Raw genomic sequence first — 25473 nt, 5'->3', positions numbered from 1 at the left:
GGGACGGAGAATTCTGGAAAGGTGGACATCTCTACCAAGGACCTTCTTCCTCATCAAGAATTGCGAATTAAGTCTGGTCTGGAGAAGGCTATTAAGCATAAGGACAAACTGTTAGAATTTGACAGAACTAGGTATGTGGTTAGAATAACAAATGGTAAGAAATAGAGTGGTCTACATATCCTGGCCATTAAAACATTATTCTGGAACTTGATACCTTTTTACAGTGAAGTATGAAAGATTCACAGCAAAAGAAGAGCTCTGCTACATAGGAGGCCTACATCTTGTTTTTGAATTCATGTTTGAGTAAGATAGGTTCCCATAAAGAGCATCTTACCCTGCAACATTATTAAATTTTTGCCAGATGCTAGTGCTAGTATACCGCCAGAAAGTTGATTTGGGTTGCCAGAATTCCCCAGTTGTTTTCCTTGCAGCCATTCATTCCATCGGTCACCATATGTTAGAGCCCCTACCATGTGCAAACGACTGTGCTGGGCTCTGGAGGATCTATAAGAAATTGCTTCTGAAAGAGCATAGGTAGTGGCATATCCTGGGAAGGCCTGGTTTACCCTTCCCCTTCCCGTTAACACTAAATTGTTTTCTGATTTAATGATCAGTGTATTAAAATGTCCCTAAATTTAGGGCGGATAAGGTGGCTCAGTCAGTTGAGTGTCCAACTCTTGATGTCGTCTCAGGTCTTGATCTCAGGGTCATGAGTTCGAGCCCTGTGTTGGGCTCTGCCAGACGTGGAGCCTACTTAAAAAAAAAAAAAAAAAAAAAAAGTTCCTAAATAGGCTTTTACACTCCTACACTTTTGTCATTTAGCCCATTGACTTCTCTGTAGGAGACAATTTTATCAATTTGTTAGTTCATTTTTTCTTTCTCTTTCACCTTTTTCTTCTTTTAGACAAAATATGTATTGAAATCCAGTTAGTGGTAAAAAATGTTTAAATAGGACTTATACATTCATTTCTCAAATGGCCATGTGGGAATCTGTGAGGGTCCTTGGAGAACCCTTAATCTCCTATGTATTGTAACTGACCTAGGAGTCTGTTTCTGGCATTATAAGTTTTTGGTTAGACATACTTCCTCCTTCCAAACCCTTTGCTGTAAATCTGAGATACAACTTTGAAAGCTTTTTTTTTTTTTTTTTTAAACGTTTATTTATTTTGAGACGGAGAGAGACAGAGCATGAACAGGGGAGGGTCAGAGAGAGAGGGAGACACAGAATCTGAAACAGGCTCCGGGCTCTGAGCAGTCAGCACAGAGCCCGACGCGGGGCTCAAACTCACGGACAGTGAGATTGTGACCTGAGCCAAAGTCGGACGCCTAACCTACTGAGCCACCCAGGCGCCCCATAAAGCTTTTTTTTTTTTAAGTTTATTTATTTTTGAGATAGAGCAGGGGAGGGGCAGAGAGAGAAGGAGGGAGAGAATCCCAAGAAGGCTCCGTGTTGTCAGCGCAGAGCGTGACACTGGGCTCGAACTCAAGAACCGTGAGCTCATGACATGAGCCAAAATCCAGTCAGACACTGAATTGACTGAGCCACCCTGGCGCCTTGAAAGCTATTTTTCTTTTTAATTTTTTTTTTTTTTTAAATTTACACCCAAATTAGTTACCATATAGTACGACAATGATTTCAGGAGTAGATTCCTTAATGCCCCTTACCCATTTAGCCCTTCCCCCCCCCCCACAACCCCTCCAGTAACCCTCTGTTTGTTCTCCATAGTTAAGAGTCTCTTATGTTTTGTTCCCCTCTCTGTTTTATATTATTTTTGTTTCCCTTCCCTTATGTTCATCTGTTTTGTCTCTTAAAGTCCTCATATGAATGAAGTCATATGATACTTGTCTTTCTTTGACTAATGAAAGCTATTTCTGAAGTAAGCCCATCACAAGGTTTGTAACTCCTATTCACTCAATATTTATTATTATTATTATTTTAATGTTTATTTTTGAGAGAGAGAGAGAGAGAGACCATGTGTGTGTGAGTTGAGGAGGAGCAGAAAGGGGAGACAGAGGACCTGAAATGGGCTCCACGTTGACAGCAGAGAGCCCAGTGTGGGGCTCGAACTCACAAACTGAGATCATGACCTGAGCCAAAGTTGGATGCTTAATCGACTGAACCACCCAAGCACCCCTACTCTTAATCTTTTAAGTATCACTTCTAGCCCTACTCAATAAAACTGTCATTAGAAATAGAATTAGCAATGGAGTACATTTCTTGGTAAATAGAAACTAGAAAAGGGTCTCTCTCCACAGATATTGCTCCTTTTCTTGTGTGTTCCAGGATACTAGTTTCATTATTTAGGTTCCCATATAGGAGCAGGTTTCTCCTGAGCTCTCTGAAACTTCCCACTCTCAGTCTACTTTAAAACTTGTATAATTCCAGCCATGTCCTGAAAAACTGAAATCAGTATATGAATCTGATTTCAGTATTTCCCTATGCCTTTGTATATCACTAATTTGTAATAATTAGGCACGGAGTCAATTGTGACTGGATTTGTGCATTTGGAGTAGTCAGTTAACTTCTGTGAGCCCCACCCCAAGTTCATTATCTGTAGAATGAGAGAATTGGGTCATTAAAATTCCTTCTAGTTCTCAGTTTCTTTGTTGATATGATCTTAGAAATAGGTCTGATTGACATATCTTAGAATTTGATCCAGTGTTTTAGTGAGGGACAAGTGCTAAGATTGGGGGGGCAAGGGGTAGAAACTGACATATAGTAGTAGTAGGGTAGTAGGATGTCCTAAGAGTAAGCCATGGGCCTTAAACTGTCCAGAATAGAACTCTTTAAGTTTCTAAGGGAAAGGCAGCAGTTGGGACTAGCAGGAATCGACTGGACCCCAGTTGTTGAGGGACTAGGATAGTGAGTAAGCTGCCAAGACATGAACTCAGATGCAGCAAAACCAGGTGATAACCCAGTTATGGCTGGACTAGTGAGAAGGAGTTAGAAGAACAATGGATTGTGAGGCTGTCTCTTTTTCTGCCTGAAGGTGAGATTAGTTTTATGAGCTGAGCTAGGCCTGCTGTGGGGATAAGGTACATGCCGAAGCTGGGGACCAAGCAGAGCTTGACCTTATTATGGAACTTTTTTGGGCATCTGTGTTTGAGATACCTTTCAGGATAGCAAAGAGTAAACTGCCTTAAAACAGTTTTCCAGTAATCAAGTCCCTGTTTTGTCAACAGGTAACCCAATTGACATGTGTTCTCTTTATCTCCTTAGCATTCGAAGGACGCAAGTCATTGATGATGAGTCAGATTACTTTGCCAGTGATTCTAACCAGTGGTTGTCTAAAATTGAGCGGGAGACCCTGCAAAAACGAGAGGAGGAGCTGAGAGAATTTCGACATATGTCTCGGCTCTCTAAGAAAATCACCATTGACTTTGCAGGCAGGAAGATCGTGGAAGATGAAAATCCTCTAGCAGAGTATCACAGCAAGTAAGTGGGCAGCACCAGAAAGGGTCTGGGAGGGGGCATTTTGTCTAAAAAGGATTCGCCCCCTCTCATGGATCTGTTATTTTTGTTGATTTTAAAAATAATACATTCATTTGGAATAGAAAAATGTAAGAGTGGCTAAGAAAATTTTGAAAATGAACAGTGAGGGTAACTTTTCCAGATAATTACTATAGTTTGATAAAAAAACTTTTTAAACAATGAGGTGCCATTTGGGCATGGGAATGTAAAGGAATCCAGAACAAAACCTGCATTGTATGTGTTTGTGTGTATACATGTGTAAATTAGTAATTAAAGCAGGTAACATTTCTAAATAATAAGGAAAGGGTTAAATACATGCTGGGATGATTGGCCACCAGCTTGGAAAAAATTGACATTCGATCTCTATTTCAAACCATACTGTGATAATAAGTTTGGCTAAATGGTTAAATGTAAAAGAGGTAAAAGGATCAGAAATAAATAAAGAAATGCAGGAGAATATAGATACAGTCTTGGTGTAATAAAGTATTTTTTTTTTTTAAGTTTGTTTATTTTTAGAGAGAGCATGCGTGCGTGTATGGGCACAGGGAAATGGCAAAGAAAGGGAGAGACAGAGAATCCCAAGCAGGCCCTGTGCTGTCAGCACAGAGCCTGACTCAGGGAGTCAGGGCTCCATCCCATGAACCATGAGACCATAACCTGACCTGAGATCAAGAGTCCAACACTTAGCTGTGTGAGCCACCCAGGCATCCCATAGCTCTTTCTAAGCAAAATACACAACCCAGAAGACAAAAAGACGAGATGTCAAAAAAATGTTTTAATGTTACTTATTTTTTTGAGAGATAAAGAGCGTGCGTGGGGGAGGGGCAGAGAGAGAGGGAGACACAGAATCTGAAGCAGGCTCCAGGCTCCGAGCTGTCACCACAGAGCCCTATGTGAGGCTCTACTGCACAACTGTGAGATCATGACCTAAGCTGAAGTTGGAAGCTCAACCAATTTAGCCACCCAGGTACCCCTAAGACGAGATATTTTAAATAAAGTAAAAAAATGCTACCAAGCTGAGAGAATATTTTAAACATTTTAAGTCAAAAGAGGAAGATCTATAGTATGTAAAGACCTGCAAATTAAAAGAAACATACCAAACAATCCAGTAGAAAGACGAGCGAAGCCTCAGGACCATTTACAGGTGAAGAAATATAAATGACCAATAGAAATTAAAAAAAAATTTTTTTTTAAATGTTTCTTTATTTTTGAGAGAGAGAGAGAGAGACATAGTATAAGCAGGGGAGGGACAGAGAGAGAGGAAGACACAGAATCCAAAGGAGGCTCCAAGCTGTCAGCCCAGAGCCTGATGTGGGGCTTGAGCTCACAGACCATGAGATTATGACCTGAGCTGAAGTCGGACACTTAACCGACTGAGCCACCCAGGCCTCCCGGCCAATAGAAATTTTTAAAAAAATGTTCAACTACTGGGTCGCCTGGGTGGCTCAGTCGGTTGAGTGTCCGACTTCAGCTCAGGTCACGAACTCACAGCTTGTGAGTTCGAGCCATGTGTCAGGCTCTGTGCTGACACCTCAGAGCCTGGAGCCTGCTTCGGATTCTGTGTCTCCCTCTCTCTCTGCCCCTCCCCACTCGCATTCTGTCTCTCTCTCAAAAATAAATAAACATTAAAAAAAAATTTTTTTTAAAGTTCAACTAGGGGCATATGGCTGGCTCAGTCAGAAGAGCATGTGACTCTTGATCTTGGGGTTCTGGGCTCAAGTCCCATCTTGGGTGTACAGATTACTTAAATAAAACTTTAAGCAATAAATAAATAAATAAAATGTTCAACTAGTTATAAGGGAAATGGAGATTTTAAAACAATGTATCATTAAATTGGCTGAAATAAAAAATACATATATACAAAATACTACATGCATAGTCTGTGAGTATAGGAAAATGAATATGCTCTCTTACTGTGGATGGGACTATTAAAATGGTACAGCCTCAATGCCAAGAGTAAATCCTAATGTAAATTATGGATTTGGGGTGACAGTGTGTCAGTGTAGGTTGATTAATTTTAACAAATGTACTACTCAAGTGAGGAATGGCTGATAATGGGAAGGTATGGATGTGTGGAGTCAGGGAGCATATGAAAAATGTGTGAACCTTCTGTTCAGTTTTGCTGTGAACCTAAAACTGCTCTAAGAAATAAAGTCTCATGAAAAATTCCCATCATGGCCAATTTCAAGTTACCAACATGAAGTCACTGAACATAGAGTTCAGAGACATGTGTATTGGCTCCAGCATAGCACTGAAAAGAAAGCACAGGATTTTCCTGTTTTTTGTTTTGGAAATGGTGTCTGTCTGTCTGTATGTCTGTCTCTCTCTTTCTCTCTCTCTTCCTCCTTCCCTCCCTCTCCACCCCCCTTTCTATTTCTTTCTCTCTCTTCCTCTCTCCCTTTCCCTCTCCACCCCCTTTCTCTCTCTCTCTCTCCCTCTCTGTCTCCCCCTCCATCCCCATCCCCTTCCCCTTCTCTTTCATTCTCTCCCTTCCCCTCATTCTCTCTCCCTCTCTCTTCCTCCTTCCCTCTTTGTCTCCCTCCCTCCCCATCCCTCCTTTCTCTTCTCATCCTCTCCCCACCCCTCTTTCTCTCTCTTTCTCTCCCCCCCCCCCCACAATTGGATATTGGTAAACATAGTAATGCTTTCCACAAGGTTCAGTTTTGGCCTTCTCTTTCGGATCTGCCAAATCCATTGTAGAATTTTCCTAAACAAAGGTTGTTCTCTCCATAAAAGAAATTCTACCACTAGCTTCAAAATAATTATTTGTTCTTACCTATTACGTATGTGATATGTAAACATAAAGAAAAAAAAGTAAAATTATTTTTTGGTGATGGGTTTAGGAATTTTTCTTTTTTTTCCCATTAATTTGTATTTTCCAGTTATAAATTGCCTTTATAATAAGTTATTTTTATGTTCAATAAAAAGTACATACAGCCCTTTAGAAGTTAAATTGGACAGTATCTCAAATTGTATCTTAAATTATGCATACTTTTTGACTTACCAGCTATAACCAGGTAGTAAGATACTAGTTTCTTCATCCCCTTCTTAACATTTAAAAAAAACATTTGCTCTTCTCACATACGAAAAATTGTATTTATTTTGTGAAAATTTTTATTTACATTTCTTTGTTTTGGTTGTATACTGGTAAGTCTGAACATTCTAAAAATGTACTGATTAGCTATTTGTATTGCTTCTTGTATAGGTTCTAGAGTTGTAGGTACATTTACCATTTATTATATTACAAAATTATTTCCTTCTTCAGATCCCACTGTCCCCACCCTATTTTATTTAGACTCCCCTCTTCCCTCAAAATTCTTGTTTTTTTTCTTCTTTCTTTCTCTCTCTTTTTCTTTTTTAGCTTTATGCCTGTTGTGTTTCTGCTTTTTCCTTGGTTTGGAAATCTCTCCCACAATCTTTGCCTTTGAAATGTCTACCTACTTGGTGCAACACATGGGATTATAATAATAATCATTGTAATAACTCTCTCATAGTAGCACTACATCCTTCCATGTTTTGTTCATCATCTTCATAGCTATCTTAAACCTGCCATTTAGATTCAAAGCTTCTTGAAGGCAAGAACCATGTTTTCCGTACCTTATTTAAGTCGCCTTGCGTATAAAAGGTTCCTAACAAATATCTTTGGTCTTTTCTACTGGTAAAATCCTTTCATTATGTTGTGCCTCAGAATTATCATTATCCACAAACATTTGTCAAGCATCTGGCAGGGACATGGAGTATAGCAGTAGGTAATGTAGAGGTACTGGATAGAATAAGATACAGTTCCTCTAAGATCTGTGATCTCCTACTACCCTAGGATTAGTTCTACAGTCTTTAAATGGAAATCATCACATTGTTTTGTAAATTTAGAGCCAAAATAAATAGCAAACCATGGGCACAGGATAACATGGGATGTATGTGCTGTTTGATTTTTAAGATATTTTTCAATATGTATTCATCTTTGAGAGAGAGACAGAGCATGAGTGGGGAGGGACAGAGAGGGAGACAAAGAATCCAAAGCAGGCTCCAGGCTCTGAGCTGTCAGCACAGAGCCCAATGTGGGTATCAAACCCACAAACTGTGAGATCATGACCTGATCTCAACCTGAAGTTGGACCCTTAACCGACTGAGCCACCCAGGCACCCCGATGACTATTTAAATAGTAGGTGCTATAGGACTTCAGAGAAAGGAGTAAGCACTTTTGTGCTGGGCCAGTAGAGGACCTTACTACAACTTCTGGACCTTGAAACAAGGATAGAATCTAGGTCAGCCTGGAGGAGTGGAGAGGGCCTCCTGAGTGTGCAGAGGAGTAATGGAATGTGTTGAGTAAATAGGCTGCTATAGGATAAATAATCTGCTGTAGGTCAGACTATTTCTAGGCAGCTGTTCTAATCTTGGCATTTTTAGTAATCCTATTAAACAGATGAATGATTGTAGTGTGCCCTACCTATTTTCTTAGTGTTCTGGAACTTTTACTAATTCATATTCCTTAGGGTTCTTGGAGTGAAGTGAAGGAAGTTGGTGGTGGGGAGTAGGAAAGTTCATCCATGGACCCCTCTTTGAATTTCAAATTTTCTCATTGTTGAAGGATTTTATATTGTGGTAAGTAAGGATATTCTGAGCATAGAACATTACCAATTATTTCATCCTTTGGTTTGTCATCACAGACTAGATGAGACAATACAGGCAATTGCCAATGGAACCTTGAACCAACCACTCACCAAATTGGATAGATCTTCTGACGAGCCTTTGGGAGTTCTGGTGAATCCCAACCTGTACCAGTCCCCTCCCCAGGTTAGTGGACCCTTGCTGTAACTGGTAATGAGAGGAGTTTGGGCCCCGATATTTCTCCTTTCAAGTGTGCCTCTTTCATAGGCTTTAGATATCAGTGTGCTCTTTCACACACCCACCGACCTTATTTTCTGTCCCCAGTTTTTTCCATTTTTTTGCAATACTTCTTACAAGTTGGCCTGCATTATCTTCTGAGTATTTCCCAAGAGAGGGTTTTGTTAAATAAGAGATGGAGACAATAATCCCATGGTTCTTTTGTTGATGTTCTTTCTCTACCTTTTATAGAATATGGGTAGTCCCATAGAGTGGTGTTTTAAATTAATACGTTCATTGTTGTCATTCATTTTTCCATCATATCATTGAGCATCTATTATGTGAATTCATAATAGTAAGTGACAAACTGTATGTTGCTTCTATCCTCAAAGAACTCATAGACTAGTAGGAAGAAAAAAATCACATAAGCAGTTCTAATACAAATAGAGATATAAATAAAGTATGGTGGAAACCCAGAGAAGGGAAGTACCACTTCCAGTTGAGAATAAAAGAAGCTTTAATAGGGAAGCTACATTCATTAAAAGGAAATATCCAAGAAAATGGGTGTTTGGGGATGGTGGGGAAAAAAACATTACAAGCAGACTGAACTGTAGGAATAAAGCATGGGTACATGAAAGCATGGCCTGTATATTTATGGAAAAATGAATGTAGGCTGCATAGATAGTGGTTATCAAAGGGATTATCCTGAGAAACATACTAAGGTTAGGTAGGTAGAACCAAATCACTAAAATGTTTAAATGTTTAGCAATTTTTCATATTTTTTTTTGTATATAAATGTGTGCCATAGAAGGTTCTTCCGCAAAGAGATGCAGTCAGAGCAGTGCTTTAAACAGCCTAACTGTAGGTACTTGTTCAGCACTTTACACATGCCAGCTTCTTTGCCAGGTGCTAGAAAATTAAAAGGTAAAGGCCCAGCTCCTATCCTTAAAGACTTAGTGGGGAAACATGTTTGAATACAAATAATTTGAATTCCTTAAGATAGTTTCATATAATACTATATGTTAATTCTACTTCAATTAAAAAAAGTGCAATGATAGACACATGTTGTGCATAGAGTAGGACTTTAGGAAAGTGTTCATAAATACTCTAGGAGTCACAAAAGAAATAGTGTTTGAGAGAAGACTTACAGGATGAATAACAATTTCCAATGAGACAAATCTAGGGAGGAAATTCCAGGAAATTCATGTACAAAGGTTCAGCAGTTTAGGAGTATTGTAGGTTTGGTAGAACCAGAGGTAATTAAGTATTGTTAGAAGCTAAGATGAAAAAAAAAGTTGAGATGGACTAGTGGGTGTATTAGTTTCCTAGGGCAACCATAACAAAGTATCACAACTAGTTGGCTTAAGACAACAGGAATTTATTCTCTCACAGTTCCTTAACACCAAAATCAAGACGTTGGCAGGCCCACACATTCCCCGCAAAGGCTCTATAGGAGAATGCTTCCTTGCCTATTTGAGCTTCTCTTGACATCAAGACAAGCTTCTCAAGACATCCCTTGGTTTATAGCGGGTTCATTGAAATGTCTGCCTTCATCTTCACATGGTCTTCTTCCCTGTTTTTGTCTCTCTATGTGTTCTTTTTTTTTCATAAGGACAGCAGTCATTGGATTTGGGGTCCACCCTAACCCAGTATGACCTAATCTTAATTTGATTACATCTGAAAAACTATTTCCACATAAGGTCACTTTCACAGGTTCTGGGTAGATGTAAATTTTAGGGGGGGATACTACTCAACCCAGTACAGTAGGCAACATCTTACCATGAAAGGCCTTATGTCTCATGCTAAGGAGTTTGGTTTTATTTCAAAGTAGGCAAAGAGAAGTCCTTAAAGAATTTTAGTAGAAGATTGGCATGACTTCCATGCCTGTATAGAGATTCGAGGGAGGAGTAAGACTAAAGCAGGGAACTTGCTAAGAAGGTTATTGCAGTAGTATAGTGGGGAGCTGATGAGGGCCCAGGTTAGTGTAGTAACACTAGTAGGACAGTAGAGAGTTACTTAAAGGCTAAAAATGTAGATGAGACCAGTTAGCAGGCTCTGTAATAATATTAGTGAAAGATAAGAGGTTAATTTGAGAAAGTGGATGTGGGAATAGAGAAACAGGTAATATAAACTGTAACTGTAGTAGAGATAAAACAGTGAATGTGGACCTCAGAATTGTTCAAGTACCAACATGTTTATGAAATCACTTATTTCCCCTGTAATGGATGAGTCCTTCCTCTATATTCCCAGTTAAGGGCTTCTATCCCCAGGTAGTATTTACTTAATTTTGCTTTATATTTTGGTTAGCTATTTATGTGTTTTTCTTCTACTAGGATCATAAGTGCCTTGAAAGAAAGAACTGTACCCTTTTTATACTTGATGTGCTTTTCACATGGTCAAGTACTGAATACATGTTTGTGTTTTTTTTAAGATATGAAGCAGTTGATTAGAGTCATAAAATTATATTACATTAAGATTCTTAAAGATCAATTTAGTCCAACCCCATCATTTTATAATTGAGAAAACTGAAACCTTTAGAGGTTAAATGATTGCTTAGAGTCTCTAAACTACCATTCTAGTTTTTCCCCCTATAAGTTATCAAACAAGTCAAAAAATTAAGACAACTAACCAAAAACTTCATCTTAATAAATACCTTTTTTTTTTTTTTTTTTTTTTTTTTTTTTAATTTTGAAGACTTTCAGTCTTCTTGTTCTGGAACAAACACGAATCTTTGTCATTCTGTGACAGAACTGCCAGGACACATCAGTTTTCTATATTACCACTGTCCTATAATTTTCTCTTCTTTTCATGTAATGGGGGGCTTGTTTCAGTAATTCTCCATCCTTTCTGTAAAAGACAGGTTGTTCCTTTCAGGGTAAGAGAGTATGTCTTGCATCCAACAATCATAACTACTGCCCCTGATAGCATCTGATTGGCTTTTTCACGGTCCCAGCATGTGACTCTGCCTTTAAGCACATGAAAGGTGTGTGGACCAAAATTTGGAACCTTTATTTAATGCAATTATGTTGGGAAATTGTCCAGAATCCATTATGGATCATTAATAAGTTTACAGTAGAAGTAATTACAGACCTTATACCTGGTCTGCTTGTTGTATTTTTGCTGGAATTAGAAATCTACATATGAAGATTTCAGCATTCTAATTATCTTTTAAGATAGGACCTTGTTATATCTACAACTCCTTCTGAATTTATACCTACACCTTTTATGTCCTTGTTTCAAACAAAGGTGGGATAAACTTTAAGAAAATGTGCCCAGTATGATTTCCTCATTGTTAACATTCATCTCATTTTGTATACCTACCCCAGGTTCTTCCCTTGTCAGACAGAACTGTATGTTTGGTTTCTTTTTTGTGTAGTGGATAGACCAGACAGGTGCAGCCTCACAGAAGAAGGCTTTCCATTCAGGAGGATCGGAACTAGAATTGAACTCCTATCGGCACCAGTTGCGAATCCAGGACCAAGAATTTCAGGAAGGCTTTGATGGTGGCTGGTGCCTCTCTATGCATCAGCCCTGGGCTTCTCTGCTTGTCAGAGGGATCAAAAGGTAAGGACGGAAATGAATCTTGCCAGTGGAAGATTTTACAGTGACATAAACTTGATTTAGAATTATGGATTAGAATTCATTTTCCCCAATATAGTGATGATTTATAATACTCTTCAGCACATAGAACTTTAAGCAGTATATTCATGTTACTGATTTGGTAGTAGTGTTTTTACTGAATAGCTTAAAAAAACCCTGAGGTTAGAAAGGCTAAGGATCCTAGTCATAAAAAAAATAATAAAATACCAGTTTTTCCATCTTCAGAAGGAAGTCTCTTGACAAAACTTCTCTTGGCTTTGCCTTTGGAATTATAGTATTCAGCAACATTAATGGTTTGATCTTATTTGAAATGCAGTTTTTATGGCTATTTATTAATTTTTTTAAGACAACAGCCCAACTGTGTTTTTTTCTTTCATATATCTATGTACTAATCTGACTAATCATATGAAAAACTACTTGTCTAGAAAAATGGGGGATTTAAGAGTTAAGTTGCTTTATTATAAGGTTGAGTGGTTGTACCTATTCATGATGGTTAGAACTTAATGTTCTATGGTTTCATGTTTCTTCTCAATTCAATTTTATTTTATTTTTTAATTTTTTTATTAAAATTTTTTTTTAAGGTTTGTTTATTTTTGAGAAAGACAGAGTGTGAACCAGGGAGGGACAGAGAGAGAGAGAGGGACACACAGAATCTGAAGCAGGCTCCAGCCTCTGAGCTTCAGTGTAGGACCCTATCCCACAAACTGTGAGATCATAACCTGAGCTGAAGTCAGACACTTAACTGACTGAGCCACCCAGGTGCCCCTATTTTATTTTAAGTTTTTTATTTATTTTTGAGAGAGCTCAAGCGGGGGAGGGGCAGAGAGAAGGACAGAGGATCTGAAGCAGGCTCCGCACTGACAACAGCAAGCCGGATGTGGGGCTTGAACTCACGAACCATGAGATCATGACCTGAGCTAAAGTTGGACGTTCAACCAACTAAGCCACCCAGGTGCCCCGCTTCTCAATTCAGTTTTAAAAAATATTTTTTTTCAGTGCATCTGGCTGGCTCAGTTGGTAGAGCATGTGACTCTTGATCTTGGGGTTGTAAGTTAGAGCCCCACGTTGGGTATAAAGTTACTTAAAAATAAAATCTTTAAAAAAAATAGTTTGCTTTTATAAATATAAATAGAAAATTGGAAAATACGGTGAAGTAGCTAGAAAGAGAAAGATCGCCTATAATCCCACCACTTAGAAACACCTACTTTTAGAATTTTAGAGGGCTTATTTATATTTATTTTCCTGTGCTGTTATATAGTAAGGTAATAAAATATATTTAGTATTTTACTTCTTTCACTTATCATTACAACATACTCGCTTTCCCTTTTTTTTCCAGTTTTATTACACTGTAATTAACAAATAACATTGTATTAGTTTAAGTTATACAACATAATGATTTGATATATGTATATATTTTTAAATGGCTGCCTCAGTAAGTTTAGTTAATATCCTTTACCTCACATAGTCACAAATTTTTTGTTTCTTGTTGTGAGAACTTTTAAGATCTATTCTCTTAGCAGCTTTTAAATATACAGCACACTGGGGCGCCTGGGTGGCGCAGTCGGTTAAGCGTCCGACTTCTGCCAGGTCACGATCTCGCGGTCCGTGAGTTCGAGTCCCGAGTCAGGGTCTGGGCTGATGGCTCAGAGCCTGGAGCCTGTTTCCGATTCTGTGTCTCCCTCTCTCTCTGCCCCTCCCCCGTTCATGCTCTGTCTCTCTCTGTCCCAAAAAAAAATAAATAAACGTTGGAAAAAAAAAATTTTTAAATATACAGCACAGTATTGTTAACTATAGTCACCATGCTGTACATTACTTCCCCAGGACTTACTTATCTAATACCTCAAAGTTTTGACTATTTTTACCCATTTACCTCTGGCAACCACCACTTTTTTCTCTCTATCTATGAGTTTGTTTTTTTTCAGATTCTGCATATAAGTGAGATCATACAGTATTTGTCTTTTTTGTCTGTTTTGGCACAATGCCATCAAGGTCTGTTGTAAATACAATGGCAGGATTTCCTTTATTTTTATGGCTGAATAATATTCCATTATGTATATATACCACATTTTCTTGATCCATTCATCCATCAGTGGGCATTTGGTTGTTTCCATATCTTGGCTATTATAAATAATATTGCAGTGAATTTGAGGCTGCAGATATCTTTTTGTTCCTTTTTATTTTATCTATTAGAATTTACTATGCCTGACAGTGTCCTAACTCATAACAGTAGTAATATACTTAAATAAATTTTTACAGTTCTAAAAGCAGCAGTAGCTCTATAAAATAGATAAGGCCGGGGCGCCTGGGTGGCGCAGTCGGTTAAGCGTCCGACTTCAGCCAGGTCACGATCTCGCGGTCCGTGAGTTCGAGCCCCGCGTCGGGCTCTGGGCTGATGGCTCAGAGCCTGGAGCCTGTTTCCGATTCTGTGTCTCCCTCTCTCTCTGCCCCTCCCCCGTTCATGCTCTGTCTCTCTCTGTCCCAAAAATAAATAAACGTTGAAAAAAAAAAAATTAAAAAAAAAAAAAAATAAAATAAAATAAAATAGATAAGGCCAGTATTATTACAGTCTTGCACAAATGAGGACACTTACGTAAGGACACTTTATAGATAAAGTAGCTTTCTCTGAATTAAAAGCTAGTTAGTGGCAGAGATGGAACTTGAGTTCAAGTTTTTAGTGGTTTTTTCCAGTCTTACTGTGTAAGTTTCAGTCATTTGTCTTCTGAAAGAAAATTTTTTATTGGCATTTAGTATCAATCATTTCTACTTTGGTGTATTCATTATTAGCTGTGATTTCCTTCTTTCATTACGGTGCATTGTCATTTTTCTCCCTTCTTGAAGGTTAGGTCTTCTTGCTTTGGTTTGTAATTGTAATTGCTTTTTAGTTCATGTGTGTAATGCCATTAGAACAAATGCATGTGAATCTGCTTCTGCTCCAGGGCAACTAGACCCTCAGGTATCTGTTCTTACTCAGTTTTCTACAATTTGGTTGTCTTTTCCCTCTTCCAAAGCAGAAAACTAAACAGCTCGCTTTCTGCTGAGAGAATCAGAATGTTTACATTTCTCTCCTGTTTTGGATCTATATTCTTCAGATTTTGTTACTGAAAAGAACAGATGAGCAACATCCAGCTCACAATCACTAATCCCACAGAAATAAAATGAATGATTCTGCCACATTTGTGAGACGATTTTCCCAATAACCCTTCAGATTATCTGGTGTGGAGGGAAGAACGATACTGATTAGTTCTTCATTTTTTGATCACCTGCTATGTATGTGCCTGGCATTATTTCAGTTCATCTATATTGGAAAATGAAGGATATGAGAAATTCCCTATTTCCCATTGTAAGAATAGTATAATAGGAGTATATTATCAAGGTATTTGATTGGAACTAAAAGAGAAACATCCTTTTTTTTTTTCTTTTCACTTATTTATTTTTTGAGTATAGTTGACACAATGTTACATTAGTTGCAGGTAGACAGCTTAGTGATTTGACAAGTTTATATACATTATGCTGTGTTCACCATAAGTATAGCTACCATCTGTCCCGTTACATTGCTATTATAATATCATTTTATTCGTTATGCTGTGCTTTTTATTACCATGACTTAACTCATTCTATAACTGGAGTCCTGTATCTCCCTTTCTCCTTCGCTCGTTTTGCCCAACCTCCCATCCCCCAGGAATATCTTTTTGTAATCCTTGGAGAGTAATTAAGTTCTCTTGGATGCATTGTTATTCCACCTAAAGATTCTTTCAAACTAGTCAAGTTGTTTAATTATTTACAAAGAACATGATCCTTTATAAAATACTTAGAAAATATAAATGAATATGGTTGCAATTTAAAGAGTGAAGATGATAAACATTTTTATTTATTTAAATTCTATAAAGTGACAACTATAAAAGTACTGTTCTTAGAGATTTGTGTGTTGGTGAAGATTTTTCTGTTAGGTTAGAAAACGATTAACAAATCTTCCAAGAAAAAGTTAGCCCGTGACTCAAAGAACATCAAGGATTTCCTTTGTGTGGAACAGTTTGGATGCCTTAAAAGTGTAAGATTTAAATGGTGGAAGTCACAAGGCTAGTGAAAGATACAAGTCTGACTTACAGAGATGGAGTTAAAAATAGGACCTGAAAGAGATCATTGTCTTTATTCTGATGATAGGAAAAGCTAGAGAACAGGGTTCATACTCCATTTAAGGGTATTGTGTTATAATTATGTTTTTCACACAAAATACCCCTCTGTGTGAGATATCTTCTATAGATCTCTTGGTTTAGCTGGGTGAGTTGCTATATTAGATGAGATCCTCTGGGACACTAGAATTTAGATCCTTTCTACTAAATTTGTAATTTTTTTAAGGGTGGAGGGCAGAAGTTGGTACACTCCTCACAGAGGACGTCTTTGGATAGCAGCCACAGCCAAAAGACCCTCCCCTCAAGAAGTCTCAGAACTCCAGACTACATATCGTCTTCTTCGTGGGAAAGGTGACAGACATATATTCTCCATTCAGTATTACTTGATGGAAAGGAAAGAAGTTCATCTTCTTTCACCCCCTTCCTCCTCTGACTTTTTTTTTTTGGGGGGGGGGAGGGAAGTAGATGAGAGGGACTTTAATCTTTGTGTATGTTTGTTTGTTTAGCGGCAAACCTGGGCAGATGTTCAAAGCATTCATTCATCAAACAGTGCAAATAAAAATATCAGTTCCCAGGGCGTATGGCTGGCTCAGTCAGTTAAGCATCTGACTCTTGATTTCAGCTCAGGTCATGATCTCACCGTTCGTGGGTTCAGCCCCCACGTCGGACTCTGCTCTGGCAGCGACTAGCCTGCTTGGCATTCTTTCTGTCTCTCCCTTTCTCTCTGCCCTCCCTTGCTCACACCTGCTGTCTCCTCTCTTTCAAAATAAATAAATAAACATTAAAAAATATGCTTATCAGTTCCCAAGACTAGAAATCAACCAACCTGTTTTAATTTAAGAAAATTTTCTTTTTTAAAAAATTTTTAACTGTGAGAGTATAATGACTTTTATAAACTCTGGGATCTTTAGATTGGGAAGAACAACCACAATAAGAATTTTTTGAGGGGACTGACCCAAATAAACATCTGCTATGGGATTTGGACAGGTCAGAGTTGGTTGACTTAACCATTATATTTTGGGAATTACTCCCAAGCACATTATATTTGGATCCAAAAAAACTGTTTCTGACTCTTAGATGTCTTGTTTTCCTTCCTCTTATCTAACTCATACACTTGTTTTGAAGGTAGAATGAGAGGATGATTATAGAACTACCTTTAAAAGTTTTAAGGAAACCAAAACTTGAGGAATCAAAGGTGCTTGTTTCCTTAAAAGCACAATGTTTTGACTGACATGACTAGCTTGTTTTAAATTTATGTTCTGTCATTCTTTTTTTTTTCTCTCTCTCTCTCCCCCTGTGTTCTGTCATTCTTAAATGTTTTACTACACTTTTTGGTTTTTCTCTTCACAGCTGTAGCTTGTTTCCAAAACCCATCACCACCAAACTCCAGGTTAATCCAATTGAGTATAGGTGGAATGATTTTTTTGGAGTGAAGTTGTAGGGTCCTTGAACTTTGATGGTGTAAGGGTAATTTTTTTTATAGCTTAGAATGTAGATAGTGGACTATGCCAGACACTCACTAAATTTGTTGCTAAAATGCAAACACTTGTGCTAAATAAAAACCTCATTGTTTTTCTGTGTCTACAGTAGGTAATAGAGATAGTGATTTGTTCAGAATTGGAAACAGATTTGTGAGTTTCAGGGGAACAAAAAGGATATATAGCTGATGCTTCTCTTATTCTTGATTCAGATGTGGAATTTCCCAACGACTATCCGTCAGGTTGTCTTCTGGGCTGTGTGGACCTCATTGACTGCTTGTCCCAGAAGCAGTTTAAGGAACAGGTGGGTAAAGTATACTTCTCTTGGACACATGCTTAGTTTGCCACCATAGTTGACTTGTAAATCCTTCAATACAGAATATCGTGCTGATAGTAAGGTGATAGCAACTGAATTTAGACATGTGAGGATAATCTTTTCATAGGGAAATACTGGACAGATACAAGACCAGTGCAGAAACAGAAAAACTAGTGATTGTTCTGGTTTCTAATACATGTACATTTCTGCATAAAAAGCTATTTCCCCAGTCAAGCTAACAAATAAAGGGTCCTCACCTTTCATAAAACTTTGCTGCTTTTGGTAAAGATACCCTCCATTATCCTTTGAATTATTTCAATTAGGTGGTGAGGATGATAGGATTTGTTATTATTGTGGAAGATTTGGTTCAAGCCAGAGAATTCATGATAGGCAAGTAAGTTTGAATTCTGATTTCTGATTGCCTGGACTGTGCCATATTTGGGGAGTGTATATGCGAGGGGGTATGTGCACACGTGTAGGTATGTATTTTTATTTCTTTTGATCATTGAAGGTTGGACTGACATAACTAGATTTCATTTTTGAGCAGCAGAGGGAGCCTAAAGACTTTAGCTTCATTGGAGAACGCCTGAAATTTTAGAGCTGTATGTTTAGACTCAGACTAGCAGAATCCAAAATGGCAAAGTCTCTCCTTGAAGCCTGTAGAGTCTTACCTAACAGTATGGTTTTCCTGTACTTTCAACAATTGCCTTAGGCAACCACTGTACTTAGGAAAATGTTTTTCAGCTTAATTTTTCTCAGTAAACTCTTTCTTTTCCAGATCTATTTGCCTTTTGATAACATTATTACTGTTGTAAAAACTCCTATTAGGGAGCCTGGGTGGTTCACTCAGTTGAGCATCTGACTCTTGATTTTGGCTTAGGTCATAATCTCGCAGTTTGTGGGCTTGAGCCCCGCATCAGGCTCTGCTCTGACGGGGTTCTGCGCTGGCAGTGTGGATCCTGCTTGGGATTTCTTTCCTGTCTCTGCCCCTCTCCTGCTTGTGAGCTCATGCAAGCGCACACGCGCTCTCTCTCTCTCTCTCTCTCTCTCTTTCTAAATAAGTAAATAAATAAATAACTTAAAAAACCAACCTGATCTTATCTATCTTACCCTCTCTACCCTTTCCTCACAGATTTTAGCCAGTAATTATCCCTCTAGTTTTCTTTCATTTTCTTGTGGATTGCCTCCTTAGCTCTTCTCTGATTACTTTATGTATAGGAGTACAATGCATGCATTTTGGCATGGATTTGACCCCTAGCCTTTTGTTCTGAACCTTACTACCTAATTCAGACCCAGGCAAAACCATGGACATGTGGAGACCCTTTTTTCCACACCGTTGTACCTGTGCTTCCATGGGCCTTTTGCCCATTTCCCCAGTATCTTCTTTCCTCTCTTTCTCTCCCCTTTTTTTTTCAGTCTAGAAGTAACAGTTATAAAAATTGCTTACATTGGTGTAGGCCTTATAGTTTTAAAGACTGTCACAGGCATTAATAGCTTAGGATGAGTTAATATATTATCAGTATATTTTCTTCATAGGATATCTGCATTCTTAAAGGGAAATCAGGGTACCTGGTGGCTCAGTTGGTTGAGCGTCCAGCTCTTGGTTTGAGCTCAGGTCATGATTTCATGGTTCATGGGTTCAGGCCCCACGTTGGGATTCTCTCTCTGCTGCTTCCTTGCTTGCACGTGTGCACACATGCTTGCTCTCTCTCTCTTGCTCTTAAAATAAATAAACCTATTTTTAAAAGTTAAAAAAAATTTAAAAGGGGGAATCTGGAGCATCTGGTATGTGGGTGGTGGGGTTTGGCAAAGGGCCTTCCTTTATTTTTTTATTTGTCCATCAAGCAAACCACCATCTGATACAAGGTCAAATGATTTCAATCACTAGACAGCCAGTCTTCTTCCTTCCACAAAATGTGTAGAGAAGGGTAGGAAACAGTAATCCTAGTCTGTGGAGTACAGCAAGCTTATGGGAGTTAGAAATCTAATTGACAAATCTTTTTTGGTTTCTCATGGATACTTCTCTTTCAGGTCAGCATGATTCTCCTCCTTGAGCTTAGATTCTGTCTTTTATCCTGAGAATGCTGAGGGCAGCACATAGAAATGTAGGAATCCTTCCATATGTTCCCAGCTGGAGGTCCTGGCAACTCTCCTTATGAATTTCTCTGGTATATGTCATTAGAATATCTCCAAATGCCAGAAGCCAGTAGGCTTCATCAAATAGGAATCCCTTACTCATTTTCCCTATGGTCAGCTTTTTTGGGGCTTTTCCCCACTGTTTCTTTTCTTTGAGGGTAGCTCATGAATGTATGCAGAATTGATATTAGTCTTATTTGGGGATTATTTATTAGATAAAGATCTTTTAAAAGTTGTAGCTTTGGTATTTGGCTGCCTTTCGGAAAATGTCTCAAGCGTCTTTGGTAATCTACCTGTCTTTGTTTGAGCTGTGGTTCTGTGATGTTAGTAATGTGATTGCCTAGTCTGTTTTACAAACCTTACTCTCATTACTGTAAGAATGAGTTGAAAGTTTAGGAATAATAGCCCTAGACTAGCATTTCCCAAACTCTTCCATGTATAGGTGTTCTCTGGGGAAATAAAAACAGGGGGAGGTGGTTCTGAATGGACACATACATTTGGAAAATGTGTTTGTATCAGACAAATGTGTTTGTTTACTGTAGACCTTCTCAGAGACCTTAATACACTAGTGTGCATTATGACTCTCTGATACAACTGTCTGTTACGTCTAATGGATACAACATACAGTGTTAAACTTTTCGACCATAAATCCCCTCCCCCTACCTCATACACACTACCTACTTTCATACTGCAGAACTGGTATCTTGTATATACAGCTAAGAAAGTGCTAGCCTAAGTATGTTTGGTTTTCTTTTATTGTCATAGGTCATCTCACTGAGGGAGAATCATACAGCAAACAATTTCTTGACCTATGTCTTCTTTCTGCACCTTTACACTCATTTTTCATTACCCAGCTGAATGACATTTTCTTTGAAAACCAATGTAGATCTAGTAGTTTTTATTTCAACTGAAACTAATCTCATGTGTGACTTGGACCACATTTTACTTCTCCATCTTGTTCCTTTTTCCTTCCCCAAAGAAACTCAGTAACTTACTTCCTGACCTCACATTCTTGGCCTTTCTTTGATAAGTTAAAATATACTAAGCCCTCACTATTTTTGGCATAATGTGATCATTTAGTCTCTTTAAAAAAAAAAGTTTTATTAGAGGTTATTTAAAATCAAGTACACTATACTCTAAGTGATTTTTTAAAATATGTGCTTAAAATGCTTTCCCCTGAGCTAAGAACTCGTCTTCCTTTTATCTTCTAAGAGTAGTATGGCTGGCATGGCCAATTTGTGCCAAAAGAAAATCCCACTAGACCCTCAGCCCTCTGAGTAATGGCAGGGAATCAACCTAGACAAGACAAGAATGATGCAGCAAAGGCTGTGGGGTCAACTCAGGAGAGAAAGGTAGATGAGAGCCATCTAGTTACAGCTTCTCCTGTATTCCCCTGGAAGGAGCCCATGCAGTTTGCCAGCACTTTATCTGCCAGCAGCAGATGTAAGCTCTCAAAAACAGCAGGGAGGATGTTGACTGCAACAATGCATCAAGGCTGTGGTTTGTAACCTCAATAGTAAGGCAGTTAAAACTTTTTTTTTTTTTTTAACAAAGACATTTTGATTGCCAAATCCATAACCATTAGCAGCTGTGGTTTGAACAGTTCTCTAGACCTAACAAGTTTTCAAACAGAAAGTTGAGTTGGTGGCTTTTGTTTCTACTTGTCTATGTTGTGTTTGGGCTATTTATATCTCTGCCTTCAATAGAAAATCTGATTTGTCTGAAATCTCCAAGGTCATTGATTATTCCATTTCTTCTGACTAAATCCATTCCTCTCCTGCCAGTTTACTGACCCTTCAGTCCATTTGATCTTATGGCTTTTATAATAGCCAAGACCCTATCTTTAAAGAGTTATGCTGAAGCAGTTCTGCTGGGTGCCTATATAACTGACATTAGCAATAGAATTGAAGTCTTCATTGGGGTAGAGAGTATTATTTGGTCCTTCTCCTATAAGGGTATCCAAGCAATACAGATCATCAGGAAGGTTTGCAAAAATCATGTGTGGAAATCATCAGCTTCTATCATCAATCAATGGATTGTCTGTAGGTCTGAGAGGTGAGAAATTAGAGAATGAAGGAAGTAATAGTTAGTATTCAACCCAGATAACAGCCTTGAAAAATGCAGTATCCCCAAATTTTCTTTTTCTTTTTCTTTTTTTTTTTTTTAAAGTAAGTTCTGTGCCCAGCATGGGGCTTGAACTCACAACCCCAAGATCAAAAGTCACATTCTTTACTGGCTGAGCCAGCCAGGCACCCCCACAAACTCTTTCTTTCTTTCTTTCTTTCTTTCTTTCTTTCTTTCTTTCTTTCTTTGTATGTATGTATGTATGTATGTATGTATGTTTATTCATTATTGAGAGACAGACACAGAGCTCGAGCATGGGAGGGGCACAGAGAAGGGGAGACAAAGAATCCAAAGCAGGCTCCAGGCTCCGAGCTGCCAGCACAGAGCTCGATGCGGGGCTCGAACTCACAAACGGCAAGATCATGACCTGAGCCGAAGTTGGACGCCCAACCGAGTGAGCCACCCAGGTGCCCCTACTTTCTTTTAAAATATGTGAAAATGTCCTCTGTCATACTGAGAAAACCTGCATATTTATAGACCTAAAATGTGGATTTCTAAGGGATCATGAGGGCCATGTCAGAGACCCAACAAAGAGGGGAACTGTGTGTCTGCCACAACTAGCCTAACCCTAGGCTGTTCTTTAAAAGTACAGCTTACTTGAGTGAAACAGGGAACATATTTTCAGAATTCTCATGAAGACTAGAATATTTACTGGAATTTCTAGGTCAGAGCAGACTATCTTTAAAGTTGTTTGGTAATCTGGGTGTCAAATGCCTACTTGCTGAGTTGAACACAACCACGTATATTTTTTTATATTCCAGAAAGCATTTTGCTTTCCTTTGTACTTATCCCGAAAAGAGGAGGGGAACATTAACACTTGTCTATACATTTATGTAAATTCTTTAATGTTTTTACCTTTTCATCTGAAAACAAACCTATAACTCTTAAGGTTTTCTTAAGTATCAGTAAATATTTGAGTGCCTACCATAAATCAGACATTGTTTTAGACACTACAAGAAACAAAAAGATGAATTAGCCATGGGGTCTGTCCTCGGGGTGTTTAAAAGACTACTAGATAGGTAAAATATGTATGTAAACAAAGAAAAACAAAATAAAAAGCAAGGATAACTGTCTTGAAAAGTAGAGTGTCTCTGAGGAATTTAAAGGACAGAAAGGTTGCTTCTAGCTAGAAGGGACCCCAAAAAACTTTATTAAGAATATGGCTTTTTGGGCTGCCTGGGTGGCTCAATCAGTTAAGTATCTGACTCTAGATTTTGGGTCAGGTCATGATCTCTGTTAATGATGATTAACTCCGTCATGATCTGAGTTTAAGCCTTCTTTGTCAGCTCAGAGCCTGCTTGGAATTCTCTCTCCCTCTCTTTCTGCCCCTTCCTCATACTCTATCACACTTTCTCAACATAAATAAATAAACTTAAAAAAAAAAAAGAATATGGCTTTTGAATTAGCCTTGAAAGGTAATAATAATAAAATCTATCACTTTTTGATCAGCTATTATATACAAGGCCTATTATGTATGTTATTTTCTTATCCTCACAACCACTTCAAGCAAAGTATCGTTATCCCTCTTTTAAAGAGAAGAGAGGGGCGCCTGGGTGGCGCAGTCGGTAAAGCGTCCGACTTCAGCCGGGTCACGATCTCGCGGTCCGTGAGTTCGAGCCCCGCGTCGGGCTCTGGGCTGATGGCTCGGAGCCTGGAGCCTGTTTCCGATTCTGTGTCTCCCTCTCTCTCTGCCCCTCCCCCGTTCATGCTCTGTCTCTCTCTGTCCCCAAAAAATAAATAAACGTTGAAAAAAAAAAAAAATAAAATAAAGAGAAGAGAATTCGGGGCGCCTGGGTGGCGCAGTCGGTTAAGCGTCCGACTTCAGCCAGGTCACGATCTCGCGCTCCGTGAGTTCGAGCCCCGCGTCAGGCTCTGGGCTGATGGCTTGGAGCCTGTTTCCGATTCTGTGTCTCCCTCTCTCTCTGCCCCTCCCCCGTTCATGCTCTGTCTCTTTCTGTCCCAAAAATGAATAAACGTTGAAAAAAAAAATTTAAAAAAAAAAAAAAGAGAAGAGAATTCAAGACAGAGAGTTAAAGTAATTTGCAGAGTGTCAGTCAGTAAATGGTAGAATTGGGATTGCTGTTCAGGTCTTCCTACTTAGTTGATAAGAAAAGCATATTCCAAGGAGGAGGAGTAGTGTGAGGTGGGAAGTTAGGGGCCTGTCCAGAGAATAATAGCAAACCAGTTTGTTGAGAGACGAGTATGGGAGAAGAAGAGGAAGAAGCAGGAAACAAGAATGGAAAGGTATGTTGCGGTCAGATGGTAGATAGCTTTGAATGATAGGCTTCAGAGGTAAGACTTTGATCTGTAGTCAGTTGTGGAATGGAGCCGGGGTGTTTGGAACGTGATCAGGGCCTCCATTTAGGAAAATGGATCTGACTGCAAGGTGGAAGATTAATTGCAGTGAAGAGCCTGAAGGTGGGGAGACTAATGAGATGGCAGTTGTCATTCCAGGGTCGAGATATTTTCAAAGGTCTGTTCTAGGATAATGCCAGTGAAATTAGACAAGAGGGGAATAGATGTAAGAGGTTTTATGTAAGTAGAATCAATCACTTAATGTGACACCTTCATGTTACCTGTAAGTAAACCGAAGGTTAGAGAGAAAGTGGTCTGCTTGATCTAGAAGGAATCTGCTGTAGCCTTGGTATCTTCTTGCAATCTGTTCAAGCCTTCTTAATTTTTCACCTAGTCTACTGTATGAACCAGGTAGCAAATTATCTAAGATTTTATTGCTTGGAATGTTATACAATCATACATTCAGTAAGTATTGACTGACCATCTGTCATGTGCCAGGAACTGCGCTAAAGACTAAGGATCCAGGGGCACCTGGGTGGCTCAGTTGGTTAAGCGTCCGACTTCGGCTCAGGTCATGTTCTCATGTTCATGATTCAAGCCCCACGTTGGGCTCTGTGCTGACAGCTCAGAGCCCGGAGCCTGCTTCCCATTCTGTGTCTTCCTCTCTCTGGCCCTCCCCCACTCACGCTCTGTCTCACTCTCTCTGTCAAGGATAAGTAAACATTAAAAAAAAAAAAAAAAAAAGACTAAGGATCCAGAGTTTTAACAGATACTTCATCTTTCTGGATCTTTCAGTCTACTAGAAGAGACTGAGACAAGAAAACCCAACCATACTAATTATCATATGAAAAAGGAATGTGTGAGAGGCCCTAACTCCTAACGCAGCTTGACTGGGGGCGGGGTGGAGAGGGTTAAGGAAGCTTCTAAAAAAGGTGAGTCCTGAAGAAAGAATTTGTCTTCCTCAGTATGCCATCCTTTATCAGGTCACCATGCTCTTCTCCACCAGGATAGTTCATATTCATCCTTTTAAACAACTCAGATGTCACTCTCTGTAGTGTCTTCCTAGACCTCAGTCCATTTCCTCCCTGACAAGACTAA

The 25473-nt window shown here is 38.8% G+C and overlaps 1 protein-coding gene across 1 annotated transcript in view; it reads left to right on the top strand.

Moving 5' to 3' along the window:
* TRIP4 (thyroid hormone receptor interactor 4) overlaps positions 1–25473 on the top strand; it is a 67845-nt gene that overhangs the window by 25781 nt on the left and 16591 nt on the right. Inside the window, exons 6-11 of the mRNA XM_030317940.1 lie at positions 2–131; positions 3221–3436; positions 8140–8266; positions 11673–11860; positions 16253–16377; positions 17717–17808. Coding sequence (XP_030173800.1) covers positions 2–131; positions 3221–3436; positions 8140–8266; positions 11673–11860; positions 16253–16377; positions 17717–17808 — 878 coding nt within the window. The remainder of the gene's footprint in view (position 1; positions 132–3220; positions 3437–8139; positions 8267–11672; positions 11861–16252; positions 16378–17716; positions 17809–25473) is intronic.

This window comes from Lynx canadensis, chromosome B3, assembly GCF_007474595.2.
Source record: "Lynx canadensis isolate LIC74 chromosome B3, mLynCan4.pri.v2, whole genome shotgun sequence".
Lineage (NCBI taxonomy): Eukaryota > Metazoa > Chordata > Mammalia > Carnivora > Felidae > Lynx > Lynx canadensis.
Note: the sequence above shows the minus strand (reverse complement) of the source record. Positions and strands in the feature narration are given on the sequence as shown.